Source organism: Anomaloglossus baeobatrachus, chromosome 10 (assembly GCF_048569485.1).
Source record: "Anomaloglossus baeobatrachus isolate aAnoBae1 chromosome 10, aAnoBae1.hap1, whole genome shotgun sequence".
NCBI lineage: Eukaryota > Metazoa > Chordata > Amphibia > Anura > Aromobatidae > Anomaloglossus > Anomaloglossus baeobatrachus.
In genome coordinates, this window is record NC_134362.1 from 85,475,813 (window position 1) to 85,501,256 (window position 25,444).

General features: G+C 43.8%; 1 protein-coding gene and 1 long non-coding RNA gene across 5 annotated transcripts in view; both read left to right on the forward strand.

The window, feature by feature from the left end:
• The window catches only part of ANO3 (anoctamin 3), a 680,216-nt gene that overhangs the window by 393,053 nt on the left and 261,719 nt on the right, over positions 1–25,444 (forward strand). For all 4 annotated transcript variants that reach the window (XM_075325490.1, XM_075325493.1, XM_075325491.1 and 1 more), the window contains one exon: positions 21,059–21,217. In XM_075325490.1, the coding sequence (XP_075181605.1) occupies positions 21,059–21,217 (159 nt within the window). The remainder of the gene's footprint in view (positions 1–21,058; positions 21,218–25,444) is intronic.
• On the forward strand, positions 2,415–2,856 carry LOC142254444 (uncharacterized). The gene is made up of 3 exons (XR_012727228.1): positions 2,415–2,513; positions 2,604–2,705; positions 2,787–2,856. It is a non-coding gene; the product is annotated as an uncharacterized LOC142254444 (long non-coding RNA).

Genomic DNA, 25,444 nt, shown 5'->3' on the forward strand with positions numbered 1-25,444 from the left:
GGCCATCCTCGTAGTTGTTTGTGACGTCAGTAAACGTTCAGGGCGTATTTGTGGTTTTAAATAATCACGCCTAATCTAATCTGATTGGTTGTAGCAGATGCGTTGTGATAGGTTATTACTGTTATAAAAGACGGCGCTGTATTCATGATGTGTGAACATTCAGCCTTGGCGTCATGCACAGTGTTTCATAGTGCATTACTCCTAATTTTTCTGACGTTAGTTTGTTCGCTGGATTTTCCGACCTCACTCCTTGTATACCTTTTTTGTGGTAAGTTGTTATATGCGAATCTTTTCTTTTTGGATAAAAATCGACATTTGGCTTCATTATAATGTGTGTGTTTTATATAATTTAAGGTAACAGGATGTTCAGCAATGTCGAAACTGACATTTTATCTGTGGGTCTCCTTATGACCGAGATATTGCAGGAGGAGGAGGAAATGGACCAAAATACACGTATGAATCCTCGGCCCAAAAGATTATGGTCACGTCAATGGCTGCTTCGAAGGGATGAGATATCCCACGTGCGTCTAGTGCATGATTTACAGGAACGCAATCCGCATGATTACCGCAACTATCTCCGTATGTCGGAAGAATCTTTCTCATTAGTCCTGACGCGTATCAGCCCATACATAAAGCGCAGAGATACTTTAATGCGTAAGGCTGTTCCTGCGGAAGAAAGGTTGCTGGTGACTTTGCGCTATCTTGCCACAGGCCGTAGCCTCACTGATTTACAATATTCTGCTGGTATTTCGAGATCACTATTAAGTTCATTAATTCCGGAGACTTGTCAGGCAATAATACATGCGTTAGCAGATTTCATGCCTTTCCCCAAGACAACTTCAGAATGGTCTGATATAGCTCATAATTTTGCGACGAGGTGGCAATTTCCCTGCTGTGGTGGTGCGATTGATGGCAAGCACATAAGAATAATTAAACCCCCAAATAGTGGTTCTTTTTTTTATAACTATAAAGGTTTCTTTAGTATAATTTTATTTGCAGTAGTTAATGCAAATTATGAATATTTAACAGTGGATGTAGGAATAAATGGCCGTGTTTCCGATGGTGGCGTTTTAGAACAAACTGATTTTGGAAAGCGTTTATTTAGTTCACAATTACCTTTGCCTCCAAATTCAGGAAATGAAAATAATTTAAATTTTGTTTTTTTAGGGGATGAGGCATTTCCTCTTCAAAGCCATCTCCTGCGTCCTTATCCCCAGACTACTTTGAGTCCCGAGCGTCAATATTTCAATTACCGTTTCTCAAGGGCACGTTTGGTTGTTGAGAATACGTTTGGAATTATGGCAAGTCGGTTTCGTGTATTCTCAACACCAATAAATCTCAAACTCAAATCCATTGATAGTGTAGTTCTTGCCAGCTGTGTTCTACATAATTTTTTACGCAAAAAGGATGCAGCAGCCTACATGCCCCCGGGGTATGTAGACAACATTGGCAGTGATGATTCCGATGTTGTCCCAGGAGTTTGGCGTTGTAGTGATCCACAGTTGCCATCCCTGCCGACACCTCAATCTTTTTGTCGTGTCCGGCATGATGCCATAATCAATCGGGATCGTTTTTGTGATTATTTTAATGCGTCATAATTTTTTTTTATTTTTTCATTATTTTCCAATTTTTTTTTTTTTTTTTTTTTTTTCATTTTTATAATAGAAAAGGCATTTCTGAACATTAGAGTGTGTTAACAAAGTCGGAGAACATTACCTTTTGTGTAAACTATATTTTTTAATTAAAACAATGATACAAACATAATTACATTAAAACTTGAAGTAAAGTAAGAAATAACTATCAAAAAACAAAATCACTTTGTTATAAATAAATGAATACAAATATATTTATAAAATACATACATTACATGATTTCAAAGCATTACAACTTTATTCTATGTTTCACAAATAAACACTGCCATCACTTCCTTTCACTACAAGGCAGGCTGGAATTTTCACTTCCGGTTTAAAAATCGCATAAACAAACATGTCTGCAAACATGCGAGCAACTGTCTGGGGAGATGCAGAAATCCATCTTCTTGTCACCGAAATGGATGAAAGAGACTATGATTGTCTACTTATATCTGAACGTCCAAGGGAGCATAAAAAAAAAGTTCTACGGAAGATTAAGAAATCGCTTCGGAATAAATTTGGCCTCCACCGCTCAAAAACGCAGATCAGGAAGAAAATGGCTGATCTGAAATATCGTGACAAGCAACGTCTAGCAGAAATTAGAGCACAAAATAACACTACTCGAGGTATATTTTAACAATAAATGTTTGGTTTTTTTTATTTTGCCCTTTTTAAAAAATACCATGTGTATAATATCAATCATACATGTGTTTACATAATATGCCATGTTGTTTTTTTTTTTTTTTCTAAAAAAACAATTTTTTTTCTATTTTGTGAAAGGATCATCACATGTAGCGGACCAAGGGAGCGCAATAAACAATAATCCAGGAACTTCATCAGAACCAATTCCTGTTTTGGATCCAAATGAGGTTTCAGAGCAAGGTTTGTTTTTATTTTAACTTGCCAGTTTTTTTTTTTTTTTTTTTTAAAAAGGATAAAAAAAAAATAGTGAACTATTATGTCACTCCCTAGATAACATTGAAGAACATCCTCCTATTGCTGAAACACGTGTTCATGCTGTTGGTTGGACACTCAGCTCTGATTCAGATTCTGCGTCTGTGCAAGTTAGATCAGGTATTTGTTTATTTTGTATAAATTTTGTTGAGATAATGTTTTTTTTTTTTTAAATAAATTTTTTTTTTTTTTTTTAAACAGATGATCGACCAAAGCTTGAAGAAGTGTATCAGTCAGCATGCAGATTATACCAGACAGCACAAGATCATGTACAATTGTTAAAAAAATACATGGATGATAATGCATAATTTTGTTTTGCTATTTAAATTTTAAACCGTTTGCAGTCACAACATGTAATGATGTTTTGACCATGTTATTTTTTTGTACATAAGGGCTTAAAATATTTAGAGAATGGGTATTTAAAACTCTATATAATTAAAAAAATTTTGACAAAAAATTTGTTTTTTGTTTTTTTTTTAAAGAAAACAACATGACAATTATTTTGTTCTAAACCTAACATTTATTGTGAAATATATACAGCGAAAATTATATGAGTGTGAAAAAACAAAATATTTACAGTTTGTAGACAAATATTTCCTTTGTCTTATTTTGAATGCAAATTGCGTATCAAAATTTAAAAAAAAAAGGAAAGAAAAAAAAATTACCGACGCCTTTTGCTTTTAACTTTTCGAGGTGGTGACAATGCTACAGATTCCCCAAGGGTTGCCACATCAGCAACAACAGATGTATTTTCAGGCAAAAAATCTTCTTTTAATACTGTAGCCGATGTAAGGCGATTTTCTTGGGCCGCATGTAGGACTTGGGCGATGATTCTTTCGGCATGTAATTTTTGATTCTTTTCCAGTATTTTGCAAACATCATCAACATAATGCGCAAATCCAGATACAGGTGGACGGTCATGTTTCTCAAGTATTGACCGACAAATAGACGCCAACTCGTTTCCACGTGACAATAAAGTTGGTCTTCTCATTCTCCTTGGTAATTGCCTTAACAAAGGTCTTGATGTGGCAGGTGTTTGTTCACACAATGTTACTGATGGATTCTGTGAGCTATTTGGAGTTTCCTGCTCTTGAGAAGTGCTTTCAGTAGCATAATCCTACATTTGTAACAAGAAAAAAAAAAAAAAAAGAAAAATTAGAAAGATGTGTGAACACATTAGAGAGATGATACAACATATTTTGGAACTACAATAATGGTAAAAAAAAAAACATGTAACCCTTTTGTGTTGAAAAATTTTTCTGTTGGTTATTTATGTTGGTACATAAAACAAAATTTCCAAAAAAACAAAAGCAGATCATAAAACACCTTAAAAATTGATTATAAAATAAAAAAAAAGTGTGTAAAGAAACATTTATGAATAAAGGTAAATATACCAATTGTGTCGCTGACTCGCTGCCAATTGCCCCATTTTCTGACTCCTGAATGGAAAGCATACTTGTTGATGACCTTGGAATCTCTTGATCTCTTGTGAAGTCAAGTAGATCAAAATACCACAGCCGTGGGACATAAAGATCGCCAGTCGCAGCCCCTGAACGTCGTGACTCCTCGACTTTATTTAGTTCCTTTTTATATACAGTGCGTATTCCTTGTATTTTTTTCTTGATCACATTTACATCCACAGGCTCATTTGGAAAATGGTTTTTAAAGATAGTAATCAGATCCGCATAAGCTGCTTGTTTGATGCGTTTGTTACTATATTCAGGCGATTTAATTTTCCAAAGACAGGTTAATGTGCGATATTTTTCAATGAAATCACGCAAAAATAATTCGTTTTGATGAGCAGTCATCTGTGAAAGAATATATGAGAACATTTTATTTGACACTGTTATAATAAACATGTAATTTTTTAGATTTTTAAAAGAACACAAATGAGAAAAAATAATAACAAACATTATTATGTTTCAAAAAACATAATACACGATAAAACCTACACAAATAACAATAATAAATAAACATGAAAAAAAAAAAAAATGTGAACGGCTAAATGACACAATAAAGAAACCATACAAAACCTAATGTTACCCACCTTTGGAGGATAGATACTCTGAATTCGTCATAAACCAGACCACAAACAAGATTGATGCTAAGGACACACGAGGCAGCAAAGACAGGCGCAGAAGCGAAACTATATATATGGGATGTAACCAATCAACCACATTAGCAGAACTGGATTGAGCAGGTCAGAAGAAGTCAGGGCGTGCAACAATCCAGACAACGTCACGGAGGGCTGTATAGTTTGCCTAATTACGCCCATGCAAAAGACAGATTGACCAAACGAAAACATGTGTGAAGCCTTTTGGACATCCGCCATGGCCAATCAATATATCGATGAGCGCTTTGAGGTCGTTTGACAACACTCAACGTGTGACACATGGACAAATACCTATCAGCGATACAAAAAAAAAAAAAAAAAAGACTTTGCCAAATAAATCGCACGATGGATTGACTCGTGTAAAGCAGGCTTTAGTGAATTGGTTGTGGTATAACCACCATGGACCAACGCAAGGGTTTGAATAGTGCAGTTACCATTCATTGCGTATTAATAAATAACACCATGTTCAGTGGCATTTTTCTTTTCTTAAACTGAGAGACTCAAAAAAAACCCCAATGATCCTTGTAGAGAAAAATGTGCTCTTTCTAATGATATCAGAATTAATATATTTTAGGGGTACCCTTTTTGAGAAATTTGACCTAAAAATAGGTAAAATTCGGGTTTTTCATCATATGTGGGTAGTTACTATTGGTTTTTGGTCTTGAGTTATATATGGGCAAAGTTAGGCATACATTTTATGCGAGGCGTTTTACAAGCTACTTTGACACAAAATTGCAGCCAAAATATTGTTTTGTCATAGCTGGTAATAGTTTTATCGTGTTTAGCAGCAAAAGTTGAGCTAGGATGCCAAATGTCAGCATCCTAGCCAGTATAGAACTCTTAATGGCTATGTGCCAAAGTTTGCAAAATCCTCTTAGCTGAAGCCGCAGGCTTGGTGGGACCTCCAGTGAAAGGTCAACAGTGCCCAATGTATTTGAGATCTGGCCCTAAAAATTTACAGAACCTGTTTTCAAACATACTTGTACATCCTTATAAATTTTCAACAAAATCGGAGAAGGTCGAGTGGGGACGATTTTTAAAACTGGTCCACTTGACATGGAATGACCCATGTGTTTGTTTGGGTGTTTTCTGGTTTCCACCCCCATTCCTATTACATAGCTGATAAGGAGATATACATTATGAGCTCCAATAGGGACAGTGATGATAATGACTCTAAAACCTGTGGAATATGATGGTGCTAAATAAGCAGTAAATAATAAGGCTAAAAAAAAACTTAATCAGAGACTGTGAAAAGAACTGTTTCTCCTTAAATCTAACCAATCACCAGGATACCAAATATAACCTAAAGCCAGTGCTATACGGGCACTATCAGGCTGATTCTATACATACCTGTAGTGGTCAGCTCGGATGTTTAGGTTTTGAAATCCAAGAAAGTAAAGTTTATCAAATCACCAGCTTCTTGAGTGACAGCAGCTGAGGAGCAGATAATAGTGGGGGGAATTCATAGTTATCCCCTACCCCTGTTAGAATTAGCATAAGTATTATCCCATTGATTTACTTTTTCACTAGCAGGACCTGTGTGAGGTCATACCCATGTGACCAGAAGGGGTGGGGCCCCCAGCCCACAGGAAAATGTTGCTTCCTGGTATCAGCTTTTTTGGCTGCGGCCCCACCCCCTCTGGTCACATGGGTATGACTTGACACAGGTCCTGCTAGGGAAAAAGTAGATCAATTGTATAATACTTATGCTAATTCTAATAGGGGGCGAGGATAAGTATGAATGCCCTCCCAGATATTATCTGCTCCTCAGCTGCTGTCACTCAAGAAGCTGCCAATTTTATAAACTTTACTTTATTGGATTTCAAAACCTAAACATCCGAGCTGACAACTAAAGGTATGTATAGAATCTGCCTGATAGTGCCAGTAGAGCACTGGCTTTAGGTTATATACAATAATCCTGTTGATTGGCTCACTTTAAGCTGCTGTGCAAAATTGCATTTTGTAATATTCCTAATTGTGCATTTCACCCTGTAGATCATATTTGCGCTAGTGCAGAAAGTCAGAAAATGTTTCATTCATTATTTCCCATTCTGTAATCTGTTCACTTCCAGGCACCAGAACAAATTTCCTGTGACCCCCTTTGTCGTTATGAATTCTGCCCAATATGGCTGAAAGTCTTACACCACCAGACAGATAATTAATTGAAGCTTTTAGCCATGTAACAGTAGCTGGCAGTTAGCGTGCGCCAAGCTCGCTAAGCTGTGCTTCTGCTTTCACGCAGGTGTCTAATCGCTGCTGTCTGCTTACTACTGCTTTCATTTAACAAGTCGACATTTCTAAAGGTGATGAAACAACCAATCAGTACCTGGACGGTGAAAGCGAATACATTTTCAGCAATGGTTTATTTAAGCGTGTAACAAGACCGTCGAATTGTAAAACAGGTCACGGAAACGCGATATCCCACTAACGTGAAGGTTTAGTTCATGGAATTAATTAGTTGGTATGAACTCAGAGATTTTCAACACTCATTACCCCAAAGAATGGACATAAAGTGTAATAAAACAAAGACATTAAAATTCTGCATAAGGAAATGATTTGTTGCTTTCGCTGGTAATTTCGGTTCCTTGCTGATACAATAAGACCAGGTGTCTATTAACCCCTTCTTTCTGACATTCACTTTTTCTGTTCAATTTTTTTCTCCCCTTTTTTGAAGACTCAACTTTTTTATTGTTTCATCAAAATTTGTTTACATTTTTTTTCCTTTATTTTAAAATTCGGCAAAGGGGTAATTTATAATTTACTTTTTTTATTTTAATATTATTATTTTTACTTCTCACTTTATTTAATAGTCTTCCTAGGGTATTAATGGCCATTTATTTTGCTTTTCTTTATACTGTAACACTATAGTAAAAATTACTCTTCATTCTTTTATTCTTCTATGAAGTCCAGCCTGAGGCTGGTCTTCACATGAGTACCACAATGGCATCTGCAGAGCTTTTAGCAGAACCACCATGGCATACCTTTGGCATGCTCAATTCTATGGCAGGATGAGTGATGGGTCCCTGAGTTGTCATGTCAGGGGAATTGTATCTCTTAAATGTCTCTAGCAGTAAATGATGGTGGCATTAAAGGGGTTAAACAGCAATGATCAGCACTAGCTCCAGATGGTAATGTTAGTGGCAGGTTCTGCCTTAATAACACAATTGGCACCTACCATTGTACAGCAGGCTCAGCTTCTGAGCCCGCTCAATACACACCCATTTGACGTGCACCAACCAAACATAAGGTGGATGTTGAAAAAATATTAAAGGTTCTTGAGAAAGGAGTAATGAATGATAGAAAATTGTAAACACGGCGTATAATTTCCTATGAACAATAATTTAGCAAACATATGGGCAAATTTATCAAAACTGCCTTAAAGAATAATTGTCTCATAGCTAATTAGTTTAGGAAATGAAAGCTAAACTCCGATATTTTAAGCAATAAAACAATTTTTCTTTAAGATAATCTTAAAAAATAAGACTCATTGTCTATTCCATCATCCATGCAGCTATTATCAGTATAGTTATGCTCTCTCTTATGTCTTCTGTCATGGGGTGTTAGGGGATAACAGCTGTCCTTACTCCCAGAGATATATCTAATAGTGACGATGTCTGGGCCGCCTTCCTTGCTCTGCTCCTGGCCAGCCCTGATCTAATACCCCCTCTCCTACACCAAGGGGAGGGCTGAGACTTGAGTGGTTTAAGCCACAGATATGGACAAACAGGGGAAACCAAAACTCTATTACACTGCACGCTCACAAAGAGTTATCAGACAACAAACGATAAGGAGGAAAAAAAAGAGCAGGGAGGAAATAACCAGATGACCGGAGGAATTCCACAGAACATCAAGCAACAAAAAGAAAATCAACAGTTAATGGAACACAACAGCAGATAGATCGGATAAAAAGCTATAGTCAAGATGAGAAGACAGGTTTCTCCATCTTAAATAGGCGGGGAGTAACTGATAGGTCTCCCGCAACATGTGATCCAAAAGGTAACCAGCAGGGTAGCAGAAATTAACTCCTGTTAGCCAACTAACACGATCAATAATGAGCACACAGCTGGTCAACGCCCGAGCCTGCTGTACAACCCAGAAGCCCCAGAGAAAACATAGTGTAACGTTTCAGAGTCTGTAGTCTGAACAGTGTCTAGTTAAAAACGAAACACCATGTGACCTCTTCTCAATGAGAATCTAGGATTGAGGTGCATCCTATCTAGATGGACAGTAGCTCTGGCAAAAGCCATACAGAGGTTTAGTAAGACAGGTTCCATTCAGGACAGACCTCGCTATGGTCAATCAAAGAAGTTGAGTGCACGTTCTTTGTGTCATATCAAGAGTTTGTCTTTTCAAATTAGATGAGTACACAAGCCTCTCATTCAATAACAATAGGCTATAAACTTATGTAACATGTATCACACAAATGAATTCTCAAAAGTATTCGGCTAAAATAGTATATGCTTTATCAGACAAAATTTAACATACAAAATGTGGACATAGACAATATAAAATACAAATACAATACTGCTGTATACCAGTAGGTGGCAGGTTAATCAGCCTTAAATATGAACATGACCATATGTATCATACCATCAAGGTTTATATTTATTTGTTTAAATTATAAGGTCATGTTCATATGCCTGCAGTTGCAGCCCAACAGTTATAACTAACTTAGGACTAGATATAGTCCAATATGGACAATTGATTATAGGTATATAGTCATATAAGGAATAACAATTATTAGAGCACATGTAGATTATAGATGGAATGTAACATTTTTAGTGTATAATATAAATACACACACAGTGCTAAGCTTGTATGACCACATTTGCAGGTTAGAATATGCAGTGCTGATCTTACTACTATTCAAGTGTAGATAAGAGTATTTTGCATAGTGCACACAGACAGCAATTGCATATAACAAACTGCAAGAATGGAATAACAAGGGTTAATGCAACTAAAGGTCCAGTCACACTAAGCAACTTTCCAGCGATCCCAACAACGATAGGGATCGCTGGTAAGTTGCTAGGAGGTTGCTGGTGAGATGTCACACTGCGACGCTCCAGCGATCCCACCAGCAACCTGACCTGGCAGGGATCGCTGGAGCGTCGCTACACGAGTTGCTGGTGAGCTCACCAGCAACCAGTGACCAGCCCCCAGCGCCGCGTGGAAGATGTAACCAACCCGATATTTACCTTGGTTACCAGTGCACGCAGCTACACGTGCAGAGAGCAGGGAGCAGCGCACACTGAGCGCTGGCTCCCTGCTCTCCTAGTTACAGCACACATCGGGTTAATTACCCGATGTGTGCTGCAGCTAAATGTGCACAGAGCAGGGAGCAGCGCACAATGCTTAGCGCTGGCTCCCTGCTCTCCTAGCTACAGCACACATCGGGTTAATTACCCGATGTGTGCTGCAGCTAAATGTGCAGAGAGCAGGGAGCAGCGCACACTGAGCGCTGGCTCCTTACTCTCCTAGTTACAGCACACATCGGGTTAATTACCCGATGTGTGCTGCAGCTAAATGTGCACAGAGCAGGGAGCAGCGCACACTGCTTAGCGCTGGCTCCCTGCTCTCCTAGCTACAGCACACATCGGGTTAATTAACCCGATGTGTCCTGCAGCTACATGTGCACAGAGCAGGAGCCGGCACTGACAGTGAGAGCGGCGGAGGCTGGTAACAAAGGTAAATATCGGGTAACCAAGGACAGGGCTTCTTGGTTACCCGATGTTTACATTGGTTACCAGCCTCCGCAGAAGCCGGCTCCTGCTGCCTGCACATTTAGTTGTTGCTGTCTCGCTGTCACACACAGCGATCTGTGCTTCACAGCGGGACAGCAACAACTAAAAAATGGCCCAGGACATTCAGCAACAACCAACGACCTCACAGCAGGGGCCAGGTTGTTGCTGGATGTCACACACAGCAACATCACTAGCAACATCGCTGCTACGTCACAAAAGTTGTTCGTTAGCAGCGATGTTGCTAGCGATGTTGCTTAGTGTGACGGGGCCTTTACACGGAGAGTAATCCCACCACGTCTGGTAACCTCAACATATGTTTCAACAATGATATCTTTATCAGGAGGTGTGGTTTGAATGTTCAACACATTGGTCAACAAGTTCTTTATATACCTATCATAATCATGAGTGGAAAGCACGTGTCTAGCAAAGCAGCTGTGACAGATCAAAACATTGAGACAGGTCTGGGTGTGAGTGTGACGTCAGTACACCTGGTTACCACGTCATTGGTAGCCAATAACCAGCACTGATAAATGTTGCGTTCCACCAGCGTTAGCGAGTGGAGCGCACACGTGATACACAGGGGGCTGTACACAGCGGTCATCTGAGCAGATATGGCAGCGCATTTGCATTGTGCTGTATTCCGATAACAGAAGTCTCAGGCTCCGGACTGTCAGAGAGACGCGTCTCCCGTTGCTAAGCAACAGGCCAGCGCGTCTACCCCTGCTGCGCCGGAGCCCTGCACCTCCCGGAGGACAAGCACAAGGTAATGCGCTCATCACTCACAGCCAGTGTGTGGCAAAAACTAGTGGCTATCAAAGCGGACCATAGATTAATAAGTATATATAGATGCAGTTAGTTGTTCATTCTTAAAATTATCTTTAGAGAAATATTATATAAATACATCATTATACAGATTATACAATTGAATTTCAGTTCTCATAATTGTTGTCATAGGGTCCACTGATTAGACAGAAAATAATACTGTGCTGGCTTGTCTGAGGAGTTCCAAGGGATGACATCAAAACTCTCATCAGTCTCATAAAGGCAAGGTTAAAACAACATAGAGGACAAAAATCTAGAATAAAGAATACAGCTAGACAAAATTAAAAATAGTATGAAAACCTACCAGAGTTAAAAAACTACCTGCAGATCATTTCAGGAATTTTATTGCATAAGAAACAACATGTATTATAGGTTTGTATGTTATGAATTACTCAAAAGAAGTCAGGATATCAATGGACTATATAATAGGGGGTTCCCTGAAAAATGCCCACAGGAAAATTGCCCACAGGAAAAATGCCCACATGGAAAATTGCCCACACGGAAAATTGCCCACACGGAAAATTGCCCACAGGAAAAATGCCCACAGGAAAATTGCCCACAGGAAAAATGCCCACAGGAAAAATGCCCACATGGAAAATTGCCCACACGGAAAATTGCCCACACGGAAAATTGCCCACACTGAAAACTGCCCACACGGAAAATTGCCCACATGGAAAATTGCCCACACAGAAAATCGCCAATTGCAGCATCACAAAGTTTCAGATCTATGATATTTGAGGTGCATGGTGAGGATGTTCACATAATAGGTGATCAACTTGTGATTTACAGTTGTCCTAATGCAAAACTGCAAAAATGCTGAAGATCTGTGGTTTGTAGCAGTCTGTCATTATCAGCAATAGATACAGTCTGCTCTCATCTCTCACTGATTCTGCCTTACTCCTTCCACCAGCCCAAAACAGCAGCACATGCAGAACCAGCAGCAGGGTGATCCAGAGGAGCAATCACTACTATTTGTACTCACAAAAGTATCACTGTATTATCTGTTGAGTTACATGTGACTGCAGGTCACATCTAAGGGGCACTTTGCACACTGCGACATCGCAGGCCGATGCTGCGATGCCGAGTGCGATAGTCCCCGCCCCCGTCGCAGCAGCGATATGTGGTGATAGCTGGTGTAGCGAAAATTATCGCTACGCCAGCTTCACACACACACTCACCTGCCGTGTGACGTCCCTGTGGCCGGCGACCCGCCTCCTTGTTAAGGGGGCGGGTCGTGCGGCGTCACTGCGACGTCACACGGCAGGCGGCCAATCGGAGCGGAGGGGCAGAGATGAGCAGGATGTAAACATCCTGCCCACCTCCTTCCTTCCGCATAACCTACGGAAGTCACGATGACGCCGGTAGGAGATGTTCCTCGCTCCTGCGGCTTCACACACAGCGATGTGTGCTGCCGCAGGAGCGAGGAACAACATCGGACCGTCGCGTCAGCGTAATTATGAATTATGCCGACGCTGCACCGATGATACGATTACGACGCTTTTGCACTCGTTAATCGTATCATCTAGGCTTTACACACTGCGATGTCGCATGCGATGCCGGATGTGCGTCACTTTCAATTTGACCCCACCGACATCGCACCTGGATGTCGCAGTGTGCAAAGTGCCCCTAAGGCTAAGTTCACACTTCCGTTGTTTTGCATCAGTCACATGCGTCGCTTGACGCATGTGACTGATGCGCTGTACAACGGATGACAACGGATGACAAAGAACAGAATTCTTTGTCGGATTCCGTTGTGTGCGGGGGGAGTAGTTCGAGGTGGGTGGAGCCGAGCGGGGCTGTGGCACTGAGGACGTCAGTGCCGCGGGGACTGCAGGACAAGTGAGTGTGTGAGTGTAAGTGTGAGAGTGTGTGTGTGTGTGTGTTTACATGCTGAGTGAGGGAGGGGGCGGAGCCGAGCAGTGAAGTGTCTGGCTCCGTGCACAGCCAGGGTAAATATCGGGTAAAAGCAAAGCACTTTTTGCTTGGTTACCCGATATTTATCTTGGTTACCAGCATACACCGCTCAGCGCTGGCTCCCTGCACCCGTAACCAGTGTAAATACCGGGTAACTAACCAAAGCGCGTTGCTTAGTAACCCGATGTTGATCCTGGTTACCTGTGCGGGGAGCCAGAGAGCGCATGCGCAGCGAAATCCAACGGATTCCACTGCACAAAAAACGTTACATGCTGTGTTGCTCCTGTGACGCCCTGGGCAAGCCAGGGGTCACAGGTAATGACACCACCACACCCTACACCCCGGATAGGTACACCAAAGCTACACCAGAAATCCTTGTTGCCTTCCTCCAAGGGCTGATGTCCACACCAGGGGGTGGGCCAGGCGGTTGGCTCCGCCCACCGAGGAGTTCACAGCCCTGGAGGCGGAAAAACCAGGCAGATTAGAGATGAGTTTAGGAGTTGAGTGGAGAGGAGCAAGAGAGAGGAGTTAAGGTGGGAGAGAAAGTGACAGTTGAAAGCCTGAAGTTGGTCCGGGTGTGTGCCCCGGACTGAGACAGCAATTTTAGCAGACGGTGGTGATCGTCTGCAGGAGAGGCTGATCGGAGGTGGCCGAATGGACCATGGACGGGTGGTGGCCCGGCGGTACCGGACCGGTATACGAAGAGAAGCCAGAACCATTGGCAGGGGCCTTTCGGATCCCGGCAAGGCTAGGAGTCGCCGTGAATTTGCCAAATCCGTCAGTGAAGGGGACCTCCGGGTCTCCCAACAGCTAAGTCCCGATTGAAGGCAACAGTCCAACCGTAGGAGAGAGACACCGCCACCGCCAAGGCACCAGTTTCTCAGGGCCAGCGCCTGCGGGCAAAGAGGGGCTCCTCCGGGCCATATCCAAGCCAGGGAGCGGGTTACCGGTGAGAACTCATCGCTACCAACATTTCATTAGGTGCAGGGACAGAGACCGTCACCGTCAACTACCGGGGAAAAGCAACAGCAGCCGTCCGTGGGAACCGTCTTTCCAGCCGTGTGTTTTACCGAGAACTGTGTCAACGTCTCAGGCTGAGTGAGTACCACCGTGCCGTACGGCACAGCGCTGCCCCCGCGACCCTGCACCTCACCAGGCCCCGCACCCAGCCTGCCATCCATCCCTACCCGATCATCGGGCCCCGGGACAACCAACCCCCTACCCATGGAGGGGAGGAATAACAACAAAGCTGCTCCCTGTCACCGCTGCCGGGATCCCCATACAGAGCAGCGGTGGTGTCCACACAATCACCACAACCGTGGGTGGCGTCACGGACAACAATAAATCCCCAAAACCAATCCCCTTTTCACTCACGGGCGAGGAGCGCCGCTCAAGTCCCCGGGATCCGACCCATCGCTCGAGCCACCGAGCAGCAGAGGCCGCAGCAGTGGGAGAGCGCAGCGTTCCCTCCTTCGCCCGCGACACTCCCGCCCGGCGGTCAGTCAAAAAACGACTGCAACGCAGCATCATCAGTCACAATCCGTCGCCAATAGAAGTCTATGGGGAAAAACTGGAATCCTGCAAAATATTTTGCAGGATACCGTAATTCCTCAAGGCAACGGATTGACTGATACAAAACAACGGAAGTGTGGACTTAGCCTAATACATTATCATCTCAGGGGAGCCCACCAAAAGCAGGGTGCTGCTGGCAGAGATAGGGTACTTTCACACTTACGTTCATCGCAATCCGCCATTATGGAAAATAGCGCAGTCCGTTAACGGACTGCGCTATTGTCCATAGACCTATATTGACGACGCACTGTGATGCAGTGTCTGCGTTTCATCCGCTGGCCGACGCTGAGTCGTTATTTTGACTGAGCACCGGGAGGAGGGAACGCAGCATGTAGCATTTTTGGTGTCGTTAAAACAACTCACCTTGGCGGATTCCAACGTCTAATGATCGTCTATGGTGGTGGATTCCACCGCTATGCGCTAAGCAGCGGAATCCGCTGATGGATTTCATCACAGTCTACTGAGCATATGTACCGCCCCGGGGCTTGGCCGGCTGCCGAGCCGCTCGGATCCAGGCTGGTCGGTGGGTGGCTCGAGTTCCTCCCGGACCTGGGGGTCACGTCACTCTGAAGGGATGCTGACGCTACGTGAGGGGTGGTGTTTGGTGGGGAGGTCCACGGCCGAGGCCACGGTTGTTTTTGGGGGTTAAGTTCGTGACGCCACCCACGGGTTGTGGTGAATGGATGGACACCACCGCTGCCGTTGACTAAGCTCCCGGGGATGGTGTTGCGCAGCTTGGTGTTGACCCCTCCGTGGGTAGGGGGTGATGGTCCCGGGGACCCGAGGGTTCTGAGGAGGGGGGATGCGTGCTGGCTTGTTGGTGCGATGCGGTGCGCGGCCCAAGGGAACTGTTGTATTCACTATTACAGACACATTGGAGTCTCTGGTAAACCAAACAAGATGGTGAACGGTGCCCGCAGCTGGCTGCGCTTCTCCCCTTTTTTCAGGTTGGTGGTTTCCGCCTTTCTCCTACACCTCACTTTTAGTAGAATGGTGACTCCTATGCCTGAGCAACAGTAGTCCGCTCCCCAGCTTTGTGTGTGCCGGTAAAGCCCTTTTGCCCGCAGATGCTGGCCCGTGGGATCTCGATGCCTGGGTGGTGGCTTTCTATCCCTCTGGTTGGGCTGTTGTCTTCAGTCGGGTCTTGGGTGGGAAAGGACCTAAAGTCCAGACCCCAATCAGTGAATTCAACTCGGTCCAGTGGCTTCTGGGCCTCGTACTGGGTCTGAGTACCCCTCCTGGTGCTCTGGTTTCCAATCGGTTCCCTGGTTCGGTACCGGCGGGCCACTACCCGGTCCCGGTCCCTTACGGTTCCACCGGCTGTAATCTCTGCTCCTGTAGGCGGCCACCACCGTCTGCCTCCTGGCCACAGGGTATCCGGGCTCCAACCCAGATCCCTGACAGACGTCCACACTTTGCTACCACTCTCCTCCACTCCTGTCACTGAACTCTCTGTTTTTCCCGCCTTAGGCTCTCCGAACTCCTCGGTGGGCGTGGCCAACTGCCTGGCTCCACCCCCCGGGTGTGAACGTCAAGTCCTGAGAGGGGTTACTCAGGGTTTTAAGGTTGGCTGCTAGTACCTTTTTAGGGGAAGGTGTTTGTGCAAGGGCCTACCTGTGACTACCTGGCTAATCCAGGGCGTCACACATGCTCAGCATGTCCAGCAGAACGATCTAAATTGTTTAAAATCACTCCTGGTCTTTCTATCGCTCTCTGTCGGTCGGTCTCTCCCTCTCACCCCCCCCATACTCACCAATCATGGGCGCGGCGCTGCACAGCTGTCACCCTGCTCTGGTGGCTTCTCCTCTTTTGAAAATGTTGACCGCTCATTATTTCATCTCATATTCCCTGCTTCCCCCACCCACCGGTGCCTATGATTGGTTGCAGTCAGATGCGCCCCCACGCTGAGTGACAGCTGTCTCACTGCAACCAATCACAGCCGCCGGTGAGCGGGTCTATATCATGCAGTACAATAAATAATTTAAAAAAACGGCGTGCGGTCCCCCCCAATTTTGATACCAGCCAAGGTAAAGCCACACGGCTGAAGGCTGGTATTCTCAGGATGGGGAGCCCCACGTTATGGGGAGCCCCCCAGCCTAAAAATATCAGCCAGCAGCCGCTCGAAATTGCCGCATCCATTAGATGCGACAGTTCCGGGACTCTACCCGGCTCATCCCAAATTGCCCTGGTGTGGTGGCAATCGGGGTAATTAGGAGTTAATTGCAGCCCATAGCTGCCACTAAGTCCTAGGTTAATCATGGCAGGCGTCTATGAGAAACCCCCCATGATTAACCTGTAAGTGAAAGTAAATAAACACATACACCCAAAAAAATCCTTTATTTGAAATAAAAGACAAAAATACACCCTTTTTCACCACTTTATTAAAATCCTCAAATACCCCTCCAGATCCGACGTGATCCACAGAGGTCCCATGACGCTTTCAGCTCTGCTACATGAAGCTGACAGGAGTGGCCACAGACCATTGCCACTCTCTGTCAGCTCCACACAGCAACTGAAGTGAATCGCGCTGTCAGCGGGGATGTCACTGAGGTAGTGCTGGTATGTGTAATGGAATCCAGCTCACCCACGTCTGACCTCACCGCACCTCAGACTCGGATCCGGCCCTGCCCCGGCCGCAGCAATGAGAAATGAAGGAAAGCGATCCAGCTGAGTGACCAGGTGATTTATTCAGTGCAATACAAACATGGCATAGTCGTGGTTAACGCGTTTCTGGCTTAACGCCCTTAATCATAACCATGGTTAAAAACCATGGTTATGATTAAGGGCGTTAAGCCAGAAACGCGTTAACCACGACTATGCCATGTCTGTATTGCACTGAATAAATCACCTGGTCACTCAGCTGGATCGCTTTCCTTCATTTCTCAGTGCTGGTGTGTGCATTAATGATGGGGGTGGTAGTACCTGCGTGTGTGCGGTGATGATGGGGGCAGTAGTGCCGGTGTGTGCGGTGATGATGGGTGCGGTAGTGCCGGGGTGTGCGGCGGTGATGATGGGGGTGGTAGTGCCGGGGTGTGTGCAGTGATGATGGGTGCGTTAGTGCCTGCGTGTGTGCGGTGATGATGGGGGCGGTAGTGCCAGGGTGGGGGCGGTGATGATGGGTGCAGTAGTTCCGGGGTGTGTGCGGTGATGATGGAGGCGTTAGTGCCTGCGTGTGTGTGTGGTGATGATGGGGGCGGTAGTGCTGGGGTGTGTGCGGTGATGATGGGGGCGGTAGTGCTGTGGTGTGTGCGGTGATGATGGGGGCGATAGTAACGGTGTGTGCAGTGATGATGGGGGCGGTAGTGCCTGCGTGTGTGTGATGATGATGGGGGCGGTAGTGCTGGGGTATGTGCGGTGATGATGGTGGCAGTAGTGCCTGCGTGTGTGCGGTGATGATGGGGGCGGTAGTGCCTGTGTGTGTGCGGTGATGATGAGGGCTCTCTCTCTCGGCTAAAGAAAACTAACGCAACGTGTTATTTCACAGGAATCTGTTGCCTTTATTATCACACTATTTACAACGCATCCGTCACAGGCGTCACACAACGCATTGTGACAGATGCCAAACAACGCAATTGTGAAAGTAGCCATAGCTGGTCCTGAAAGCCCCAAAGGCACAGCAGAGAGGTGAGACTCTGTTGCTTGTACCACCTTGTGTTCGTGCTGGGAATGTATATGTTTTTGCAGTGGTGTAACTAGAGTCCAATGGGCTCCAGTGTGAAATTTGGACCTGCCCCCCCACTCACAGATGTTCTCACATGTACGGGCCCTTGTAGTGTTCTAACTTCTATCAAGACTTATGAACTGCCTCCCCTCCACCTTCATTATGTAGTAATGTCCTCTGTCCTGGTATATATGCTCATCATCCTGGTGAATATGTCGTCATCCTGGTGTATATGACCCAATGCTGGTATATAAGGTCCTCATCTTGGTATGTATGGTCCACGTTGTCTCCATCCTGGTATATATGTTCCCATCCTGAGTTACATGGTCCCCAATCCTAGTGGGCATTCATGTCTGTTGGCAATTTTCTGTGGACATTTTTCACATATCATGTGAACATCCTCACCTTGCACCTCAAATATCATAGATCTGAAACTTTCTGATGCTGCAATTGGCAATTTTCTGTGTGGGCAATTTTCCGTGTGGGCAACTTTCTATGTGGGCAATTTTCCATGTGGGCAAATTTCCATGTGGGCAATTTTCCATGTGGGCAATTTTCCATGTGGGCAATTTTCCGTGTGGGCAATTTTCCATGTGGGCAATTTTCCTGTGGGCATTTTTCCTATGGGCAATATTCATGTGGGCATTTTTCCTGTGGGCAATTTTCCTGTGGGCATTTTTCTGGTCACCATAATATGGATATACTTGGATGACTAAAGCTCCTCAATTGAATTATGGATTATATCCTCCTCTTTATAAATAGGAAGCAAATCCAAAATTCTCATTGAGTCCCTTAGGAGAGACCGTGTCCAATCTGTATATCCATTGACTTTCTGTCTGGGATAGAACTCGAAAAAGATCTCCTCGGTTGCCCAGAGAGACTTGGTCAATGGCTATAATACTTAGCTTGGAAGCATCTGAATCATGGAAATTTCTGAAGTGTCCTGCCAAATTTTTAAGTTCAAAAATTTGTGCCGTTTTCACCTTCTCTATATCACGTATGTGCTCTCGAACTCTAATTTTGAGTTCTCTTGTAGTCATACCAATGTAGATTTTTTTACATGGACAAGTCGCATGGTAGACTACCCCTTTAGAAGCACAGGTCATGTGATGGAGAATTTGAAAGGTACGGGTGCCCTCAGAATTAGAGAAGGTCTTACTTTTCTTTAGATTTTGACAAGCCTTGCAAGTTCTGCAAGGAAAGAAGCCTTGATTTTCAGGGGATAACTGCCAGCATTGCTGTAGAGGTTAAATGGTTGGAGGGTAAGCCTAACAGTGCTCAGACCATACACCACACACTGCATCAAATTGGTCTCCATGGCTGTCATCCCAGAAGGAAGTCTCTTTTAAAGATCATTCACAAAGCCTGCAAACAATTTGCGCTGAAGACAAGCAGACTAAGGACATCGATTACGGGAACCATGGCCTGTGGTCTAATGATAAAAGGATAAACTTATTTGGTTCAGATGGTGTTAAGCATGTATGGTAGCAACTAGTTGAGGAGTGCAAAAACAAGAGTGCCTTACCTACAGTAAAGCATGGTGGTGGGAGTCTCATCGTCTGGAGCTGCATGAGTGTTGCCGGCTGTGGGGATCCAAAGTTCATTGAGGGAACCTTGAATGCCAACATGTACTGTGACATAATGAAGCAGAGTTTCAACCCCTCCCTTTGGGAATTGAGCAGTAGGGCAGCATTCTAACTTGATAATGACCCCAAACACACCTCCAAAATGACCTGCTTTGCTAACGAAACTGAGGGTAAAATTTCTGGACTGGCCAAAGATGTCTTCAAACCTAAACCCTATTGAGTATCTGTGGGGCCTCCAGAAGGAGCAGGAGTGCAAGGTCTCTAACATCCTCCAGCTCTGTGATGACATCATGGAGGATGGAAGAGGATCCAGTGGGCTCAAGAGAGTTAAGGCAGTGCTTGAAAATAATGGTGGCCCCACAAAATAGTGACACTTTGGGCACAATTTGGCCATTTTCACTTAAGGGTGTAGTCATTGTTGTTCCCATTGGTTTAGACATTAATGGCTGAGTGTTTAGTTATTTAGAGGCCACGAAATTTTTCACCCCGATTATACAAGCTGAATACTGACTACTTTACATTATATCAAAGTTTCATATCTTCAGTGTTGACCCATGAAAATATATAACAAAATATTTAAAAAAAATGTAAGGGGGTGTACTCACTTTTGTGATATACTGTAGGTACATTTGTGAGTGAGCCCCATCCATGGATGAAAAGCCTCCACACATGGATGGTCTTAGGTTGCTTTACTGTTTGCAGACACAGGACTCTCGTGAGAGCTCAGCTTCTCTTCTCTGGATAATCATTCTTCCAAATGTCCCAAACAGTCTAAATCTACCAAGAAAATCTACATTTAAAACTACTGCTCTTGAATCGAGCGTCAAGGCAGCAATATTATTTGTCCATGAATCAATTTCAATGGAAATAGATATTTGTGTAATAAATAACCATATGAGGACAAATTAAGAATTATCATTTACAATCCGCACCATAATGTTAAGGATTGTTGCCCTTAAAGCCGGTAACACAGCAAAATACTGTATATTGTGTGGATAGATGAATGTTCACTTTTCAATCTAAGGTCTTCAACCATAATTATTTCCTTTCTTCTAACCCTCCAGAAAGAAATGACGTCAGTGGCATCACTTGGCTTATATTTTAAAGATGGAATAAAACGCATTGACTATATTTTGGTATATAAGAAATCCAGTCCACAGATCGAGAAACGCAGCACCTTTGAGAAGAACCTGAGAGCTGAGGGCTTAATGCTGGAAAGGGAAGTAAGTGTCTGTAGGTTCTGCAGCTAACCACCCCTCCTTGCCATCATTTTAATGCCGATATTTGTTTGTAGTAGCATGCCTTAAATTAAAATATTAATGTGACGGCTGTGTGCCTGCTTTTAGCCTTTAACATTAAATCAATTTCGGCTGACTGATAATCCCCCAGCCGTGGTGACGGATGTTTTATGTGTCTAGTGTGAAACATCAAGAAGCACTTTGTTTCAACTCACATCACTGCAGGGCAATTAAGTTTCTATGTGTTTGTTTTTTCTTATCATTTTAATAAATGTTTGCAACTGTTGGTGTTTCCATGAGGAGTTACATTCTCAGTCATTCATGTGAGTATATTATTATAAAACTATAGCGTTTGGTCCTTTAGACTTGGTTATAGTTAGAGGTAGGGGCAATTGAATCATATTCTTTGTAACTGATATGGTAACGATTAATGATAAAAATGAGGATTGTCAGACCACAGACAGGTGCGAAAGCAGCCAGTCTAACCAGAACGTCATGAATACAGTGCATACTGGCATATGGGTAGGCAAAGCTTGTTACAATTGAAATACTTTGAATTCCTTCAATTAATGAGCCCTGGTGCAAAATTTCTCCTGCTTGCATGTTGATCAGATGTTTGGGCCTTCGTAGCGTATTTGCCCATTGTGTAATAATGTCCTCCATCCAGGAACCTTTCTGTATTAATGTCCCCCATCTTGTGTTCTTTCTTGCTATAATGTTTGTTTCCCATCCTGACCCCTTCTGTAATATTGTCCTTCATCCTGGCCCCTTCCTGTACTAACGTCCTCCATCATGGGCCCTTTCCTTTAAAAAAGTTCTCTATTATGGACTCTTTCCTGTAGTAATAATCCCCATCCTAGGCCCCTTTGTATTTTAATGGGATTCTTCCTATACTAATGTCCCACATTCAGGCCCCTTTATTTAAAAACATCCACCAACCTGGGCCTCTTCCTGGTAAAATGTCCCCCAATCTTGGCTTCTTCCTGTAATAATGTCCCCCATCCCAACCTCTTCTTCTAATAATGTCCCTTATCTTTGGTTCCTTCCTATAATAATGTCCTCCATCCTGGTCCCTAAATTTAAGAATTTCCTCCATCCTAAGCCCCTCCTTTAATAATGTCCCCTATACTGGTCCCCTTCCTATAATAAGATTCATATCCTAGACCCTTCCTATAACCTGGACCCCTTCTAGCAATAGTACTCTCCATACTTTCTTTCTTCTCCAACATGTTTTAAAAAGAAATAAAAACTTTTTCTAACTCTGGCATTCCAGCACCTAGCGGCACATTACGTCAATGTCATGTGTTAACTGTGAGAAGACTTCAGCTGCTGGCCTCTGATTGGCTGGTGGCGTGTATTATAACGCAGAGAGCCTGTAGTTCTGTGTGCCACATTTCATTTCAGCTGAATGTGCATGTGAAAGATGACATACAGGTGAAATAGGTCCTAGCATTAAGCAGGCTCCCCTCCCGCACAGGTCCATCCAGACTTTACGACCATGATTGATATGCCACTGGTTTTAGCCACAAATTTGGTTTGGATCTTGGAGAAGTCCAAAAAGTCTCTTTAGTCCATATGCATAGACTTATGAAAGATTGGGGCCCTGTTGGAATTGTAGCACTGGGGTCAATGAGTTTCAAGTTACAACACTATGCGCAAGTCAAGGATTTGTGTATGTACTCAACCAGAGTATGTGCTCTTGGACTGAAGCTCAGTGCGCTAAATACTATATTTCATCAGATACAACATTATCAGCAGCAGATATTGTTCTGTGGATGTGCCTCAGATGTACAGTGCCTACAAGTAGTATTCAACCCCCTGCAGATTTAGCAGGTTTCATAAGATGCAAATAAGTTAGAGCCTGCAAACTTCAAACAAGAGCAGGATTTATTAACAGATGCATAAATCTTACAAACCAACAAGTTATGTTGCTTAGTTAAATTTTAATAAATTTTCAACATAAAAGTGTGGGTCAATTATTATTCAACCCCTAGGTTTAATATTTTGTGGAATAACCCTTGTTTGCAATTACAGCTAATAATCGTCTTTTATAAGACCTGATCAGGCCGGCACAGGTCTCTGGAGTTACCTTGGCCCACTCCTCCATACAGATCTTCTCCAAGTTATCTAGGTTCTTTGGGTGTCTCATGTGGACTTTAATCTTGAGCTCCTTCCACAAGTTTTCAATTGGGTTAAGGTCAGGAGACTGACTAGGCCACTGCAACACCTTGATTTTTTCCCTCTTGAACCAAGCCTTGGTTTTCTTGGCTGTGTGCTTTGGGTCGTTGTCTTGTTCGAAGATGAAGTGACGACCCATCTTAAGATCCTTGATGGAGGAGCGGAGGTTCTTGGCCAAAATCTCCAGGTAGGCCGTGCTATCCATCTTACCATGGATGCGGACCAGATGGCCAGGCCCCTTGGCTGAGAAACAGCCCCATAGCATGATGCTGCCACCACCATGCTTGACTGTAGGGATGGTATTCTTGGGGTCATATGCAGTGCCATCCAGTCTCCAAACGTCACGTGTGTGGTTTGCACCAAAGATCTCGATCTTGGTCTCATCAGACCAGAGAACCTTGAACCAGTCTGTCTCAGAGTCCTCCAAGTGATCATGAGCAAACTGTAGACGAGCCTTGACATGACGCTTTGAAAGTAAAGTTACCTTACGGGCTCGTCTGGAACGGAGACCATTGCGGTGGAGTACGTTACTTATGGTATTGACTGAAACCAATGTCCCCACTGCCATGAGATCTTCCCGGAGCTCCTTCCTTGTTGTCCTTGGGTTAGCCTTGACTCTTCGGACAAGCCTGGCCTCGGCACGGGTGGAAACTTTCAAAGGCTGTCCAGGCCGTGGAAGGCTAACAGTAGTTCCATAAGCCTTCCACTTCCGGATGATGCTCCCAACAGTGGAGACAGGTAGGCCCAACTCCTTGGAAAGGGTTTTGTACCCCTTGCCAGCCTTGTGACCCTCCACGATCTTGTCTCTGATGGCCTTGGAATGCTCCTTTGTCTTTCCCATGTTGACCAAGTATGAGTGGTGTTCACAAGTTTGGGGAGGGTCTTAATTAGTCAGAAAAGGCTGGAAAAAGAGATAATTAATCCAAACATGTGAAGCTCATTGTTCTTTGTGCTTGAAATACTTCTTAATACTTTAGGGGAACCAAACAGAATTCTGGTGGTTTGAGGGGTTGAATAATAAATGACCCTCTGAATAAACTTTTCACAATTTAAAAAAAAAAGAAAAAAAGAAATAACATTGTTTTTTGCTGCAGTGCATTTCACACTTCCAGGCTGATCTACAGTCCAAATGTCACAATGCCAAGTTAATTCCGAATGTGTAAACCTGTTAAATCTGCAGGGGGTTGAATACTACTTGTAGGCACTGTATATGATTCCTATGGGACTAATCTTTTTAGGCTTAATCGATCAGTTTTACTGTGTGAAATAAGTGATAAAAAAGAGCATGCTAAAGGCCATAAAGGGGGCATCTTGCCTGCTATGCTACATTTTAGGGTCTATGAGAACAGTGTCTAACATGCAAGTATCAGGGAATTTCAGACTTTATATTTGCTAACAATCAATGTCATCGCTATTTAATATTTGAAGTTACATTGTATTATTCTTTGCAGAAGATAAAAGGCACACTTGTCATTGTAAGGTGGATCTGTCATGACTCTTACTAAGACTTCTAATAATATGCCCCATTGTTTGAATTGCCCTTTATTAGAAGTAACCACATAAGCAATAATGACAAAAGGACAACCATCACATGGACAATGTAAAGAGAGTATTATGGCGGCCCTGAGGCTTCAGACGCCACAGGGCACCGCACCCGATTTTAGGTGCGGTGCTCATCCTGAATTCCTGGGTGATCAGTGTCGGTTCTACACAACATCATATCTCAACACACACCAGCTGTCGGGACACACCCCGGGTCAGGGTTTAAGGCAGGTACTCCATTGATGCTTGGAAGCGGCAACCAGTATACCTGGTTATGGAGCCTCAAGTCCCATTCACTCTCCTGTAGGGGTGGGGCCTGGCAGAGGGAGTGTGGGATGAGTCAGTAGGTAAAGTGGGCGGAGCTAGTTTTTTTAAAAAAGTGGACAGTTGACAGTTGAGATCAGTCGAGTCCTGGAAGGGAGTCGAGTCAGTCGGTCTGAGGAGAAGTAGGGGGACAGCTGACAATCCCCTTTCAGTTCCAGTCAGCGCTCA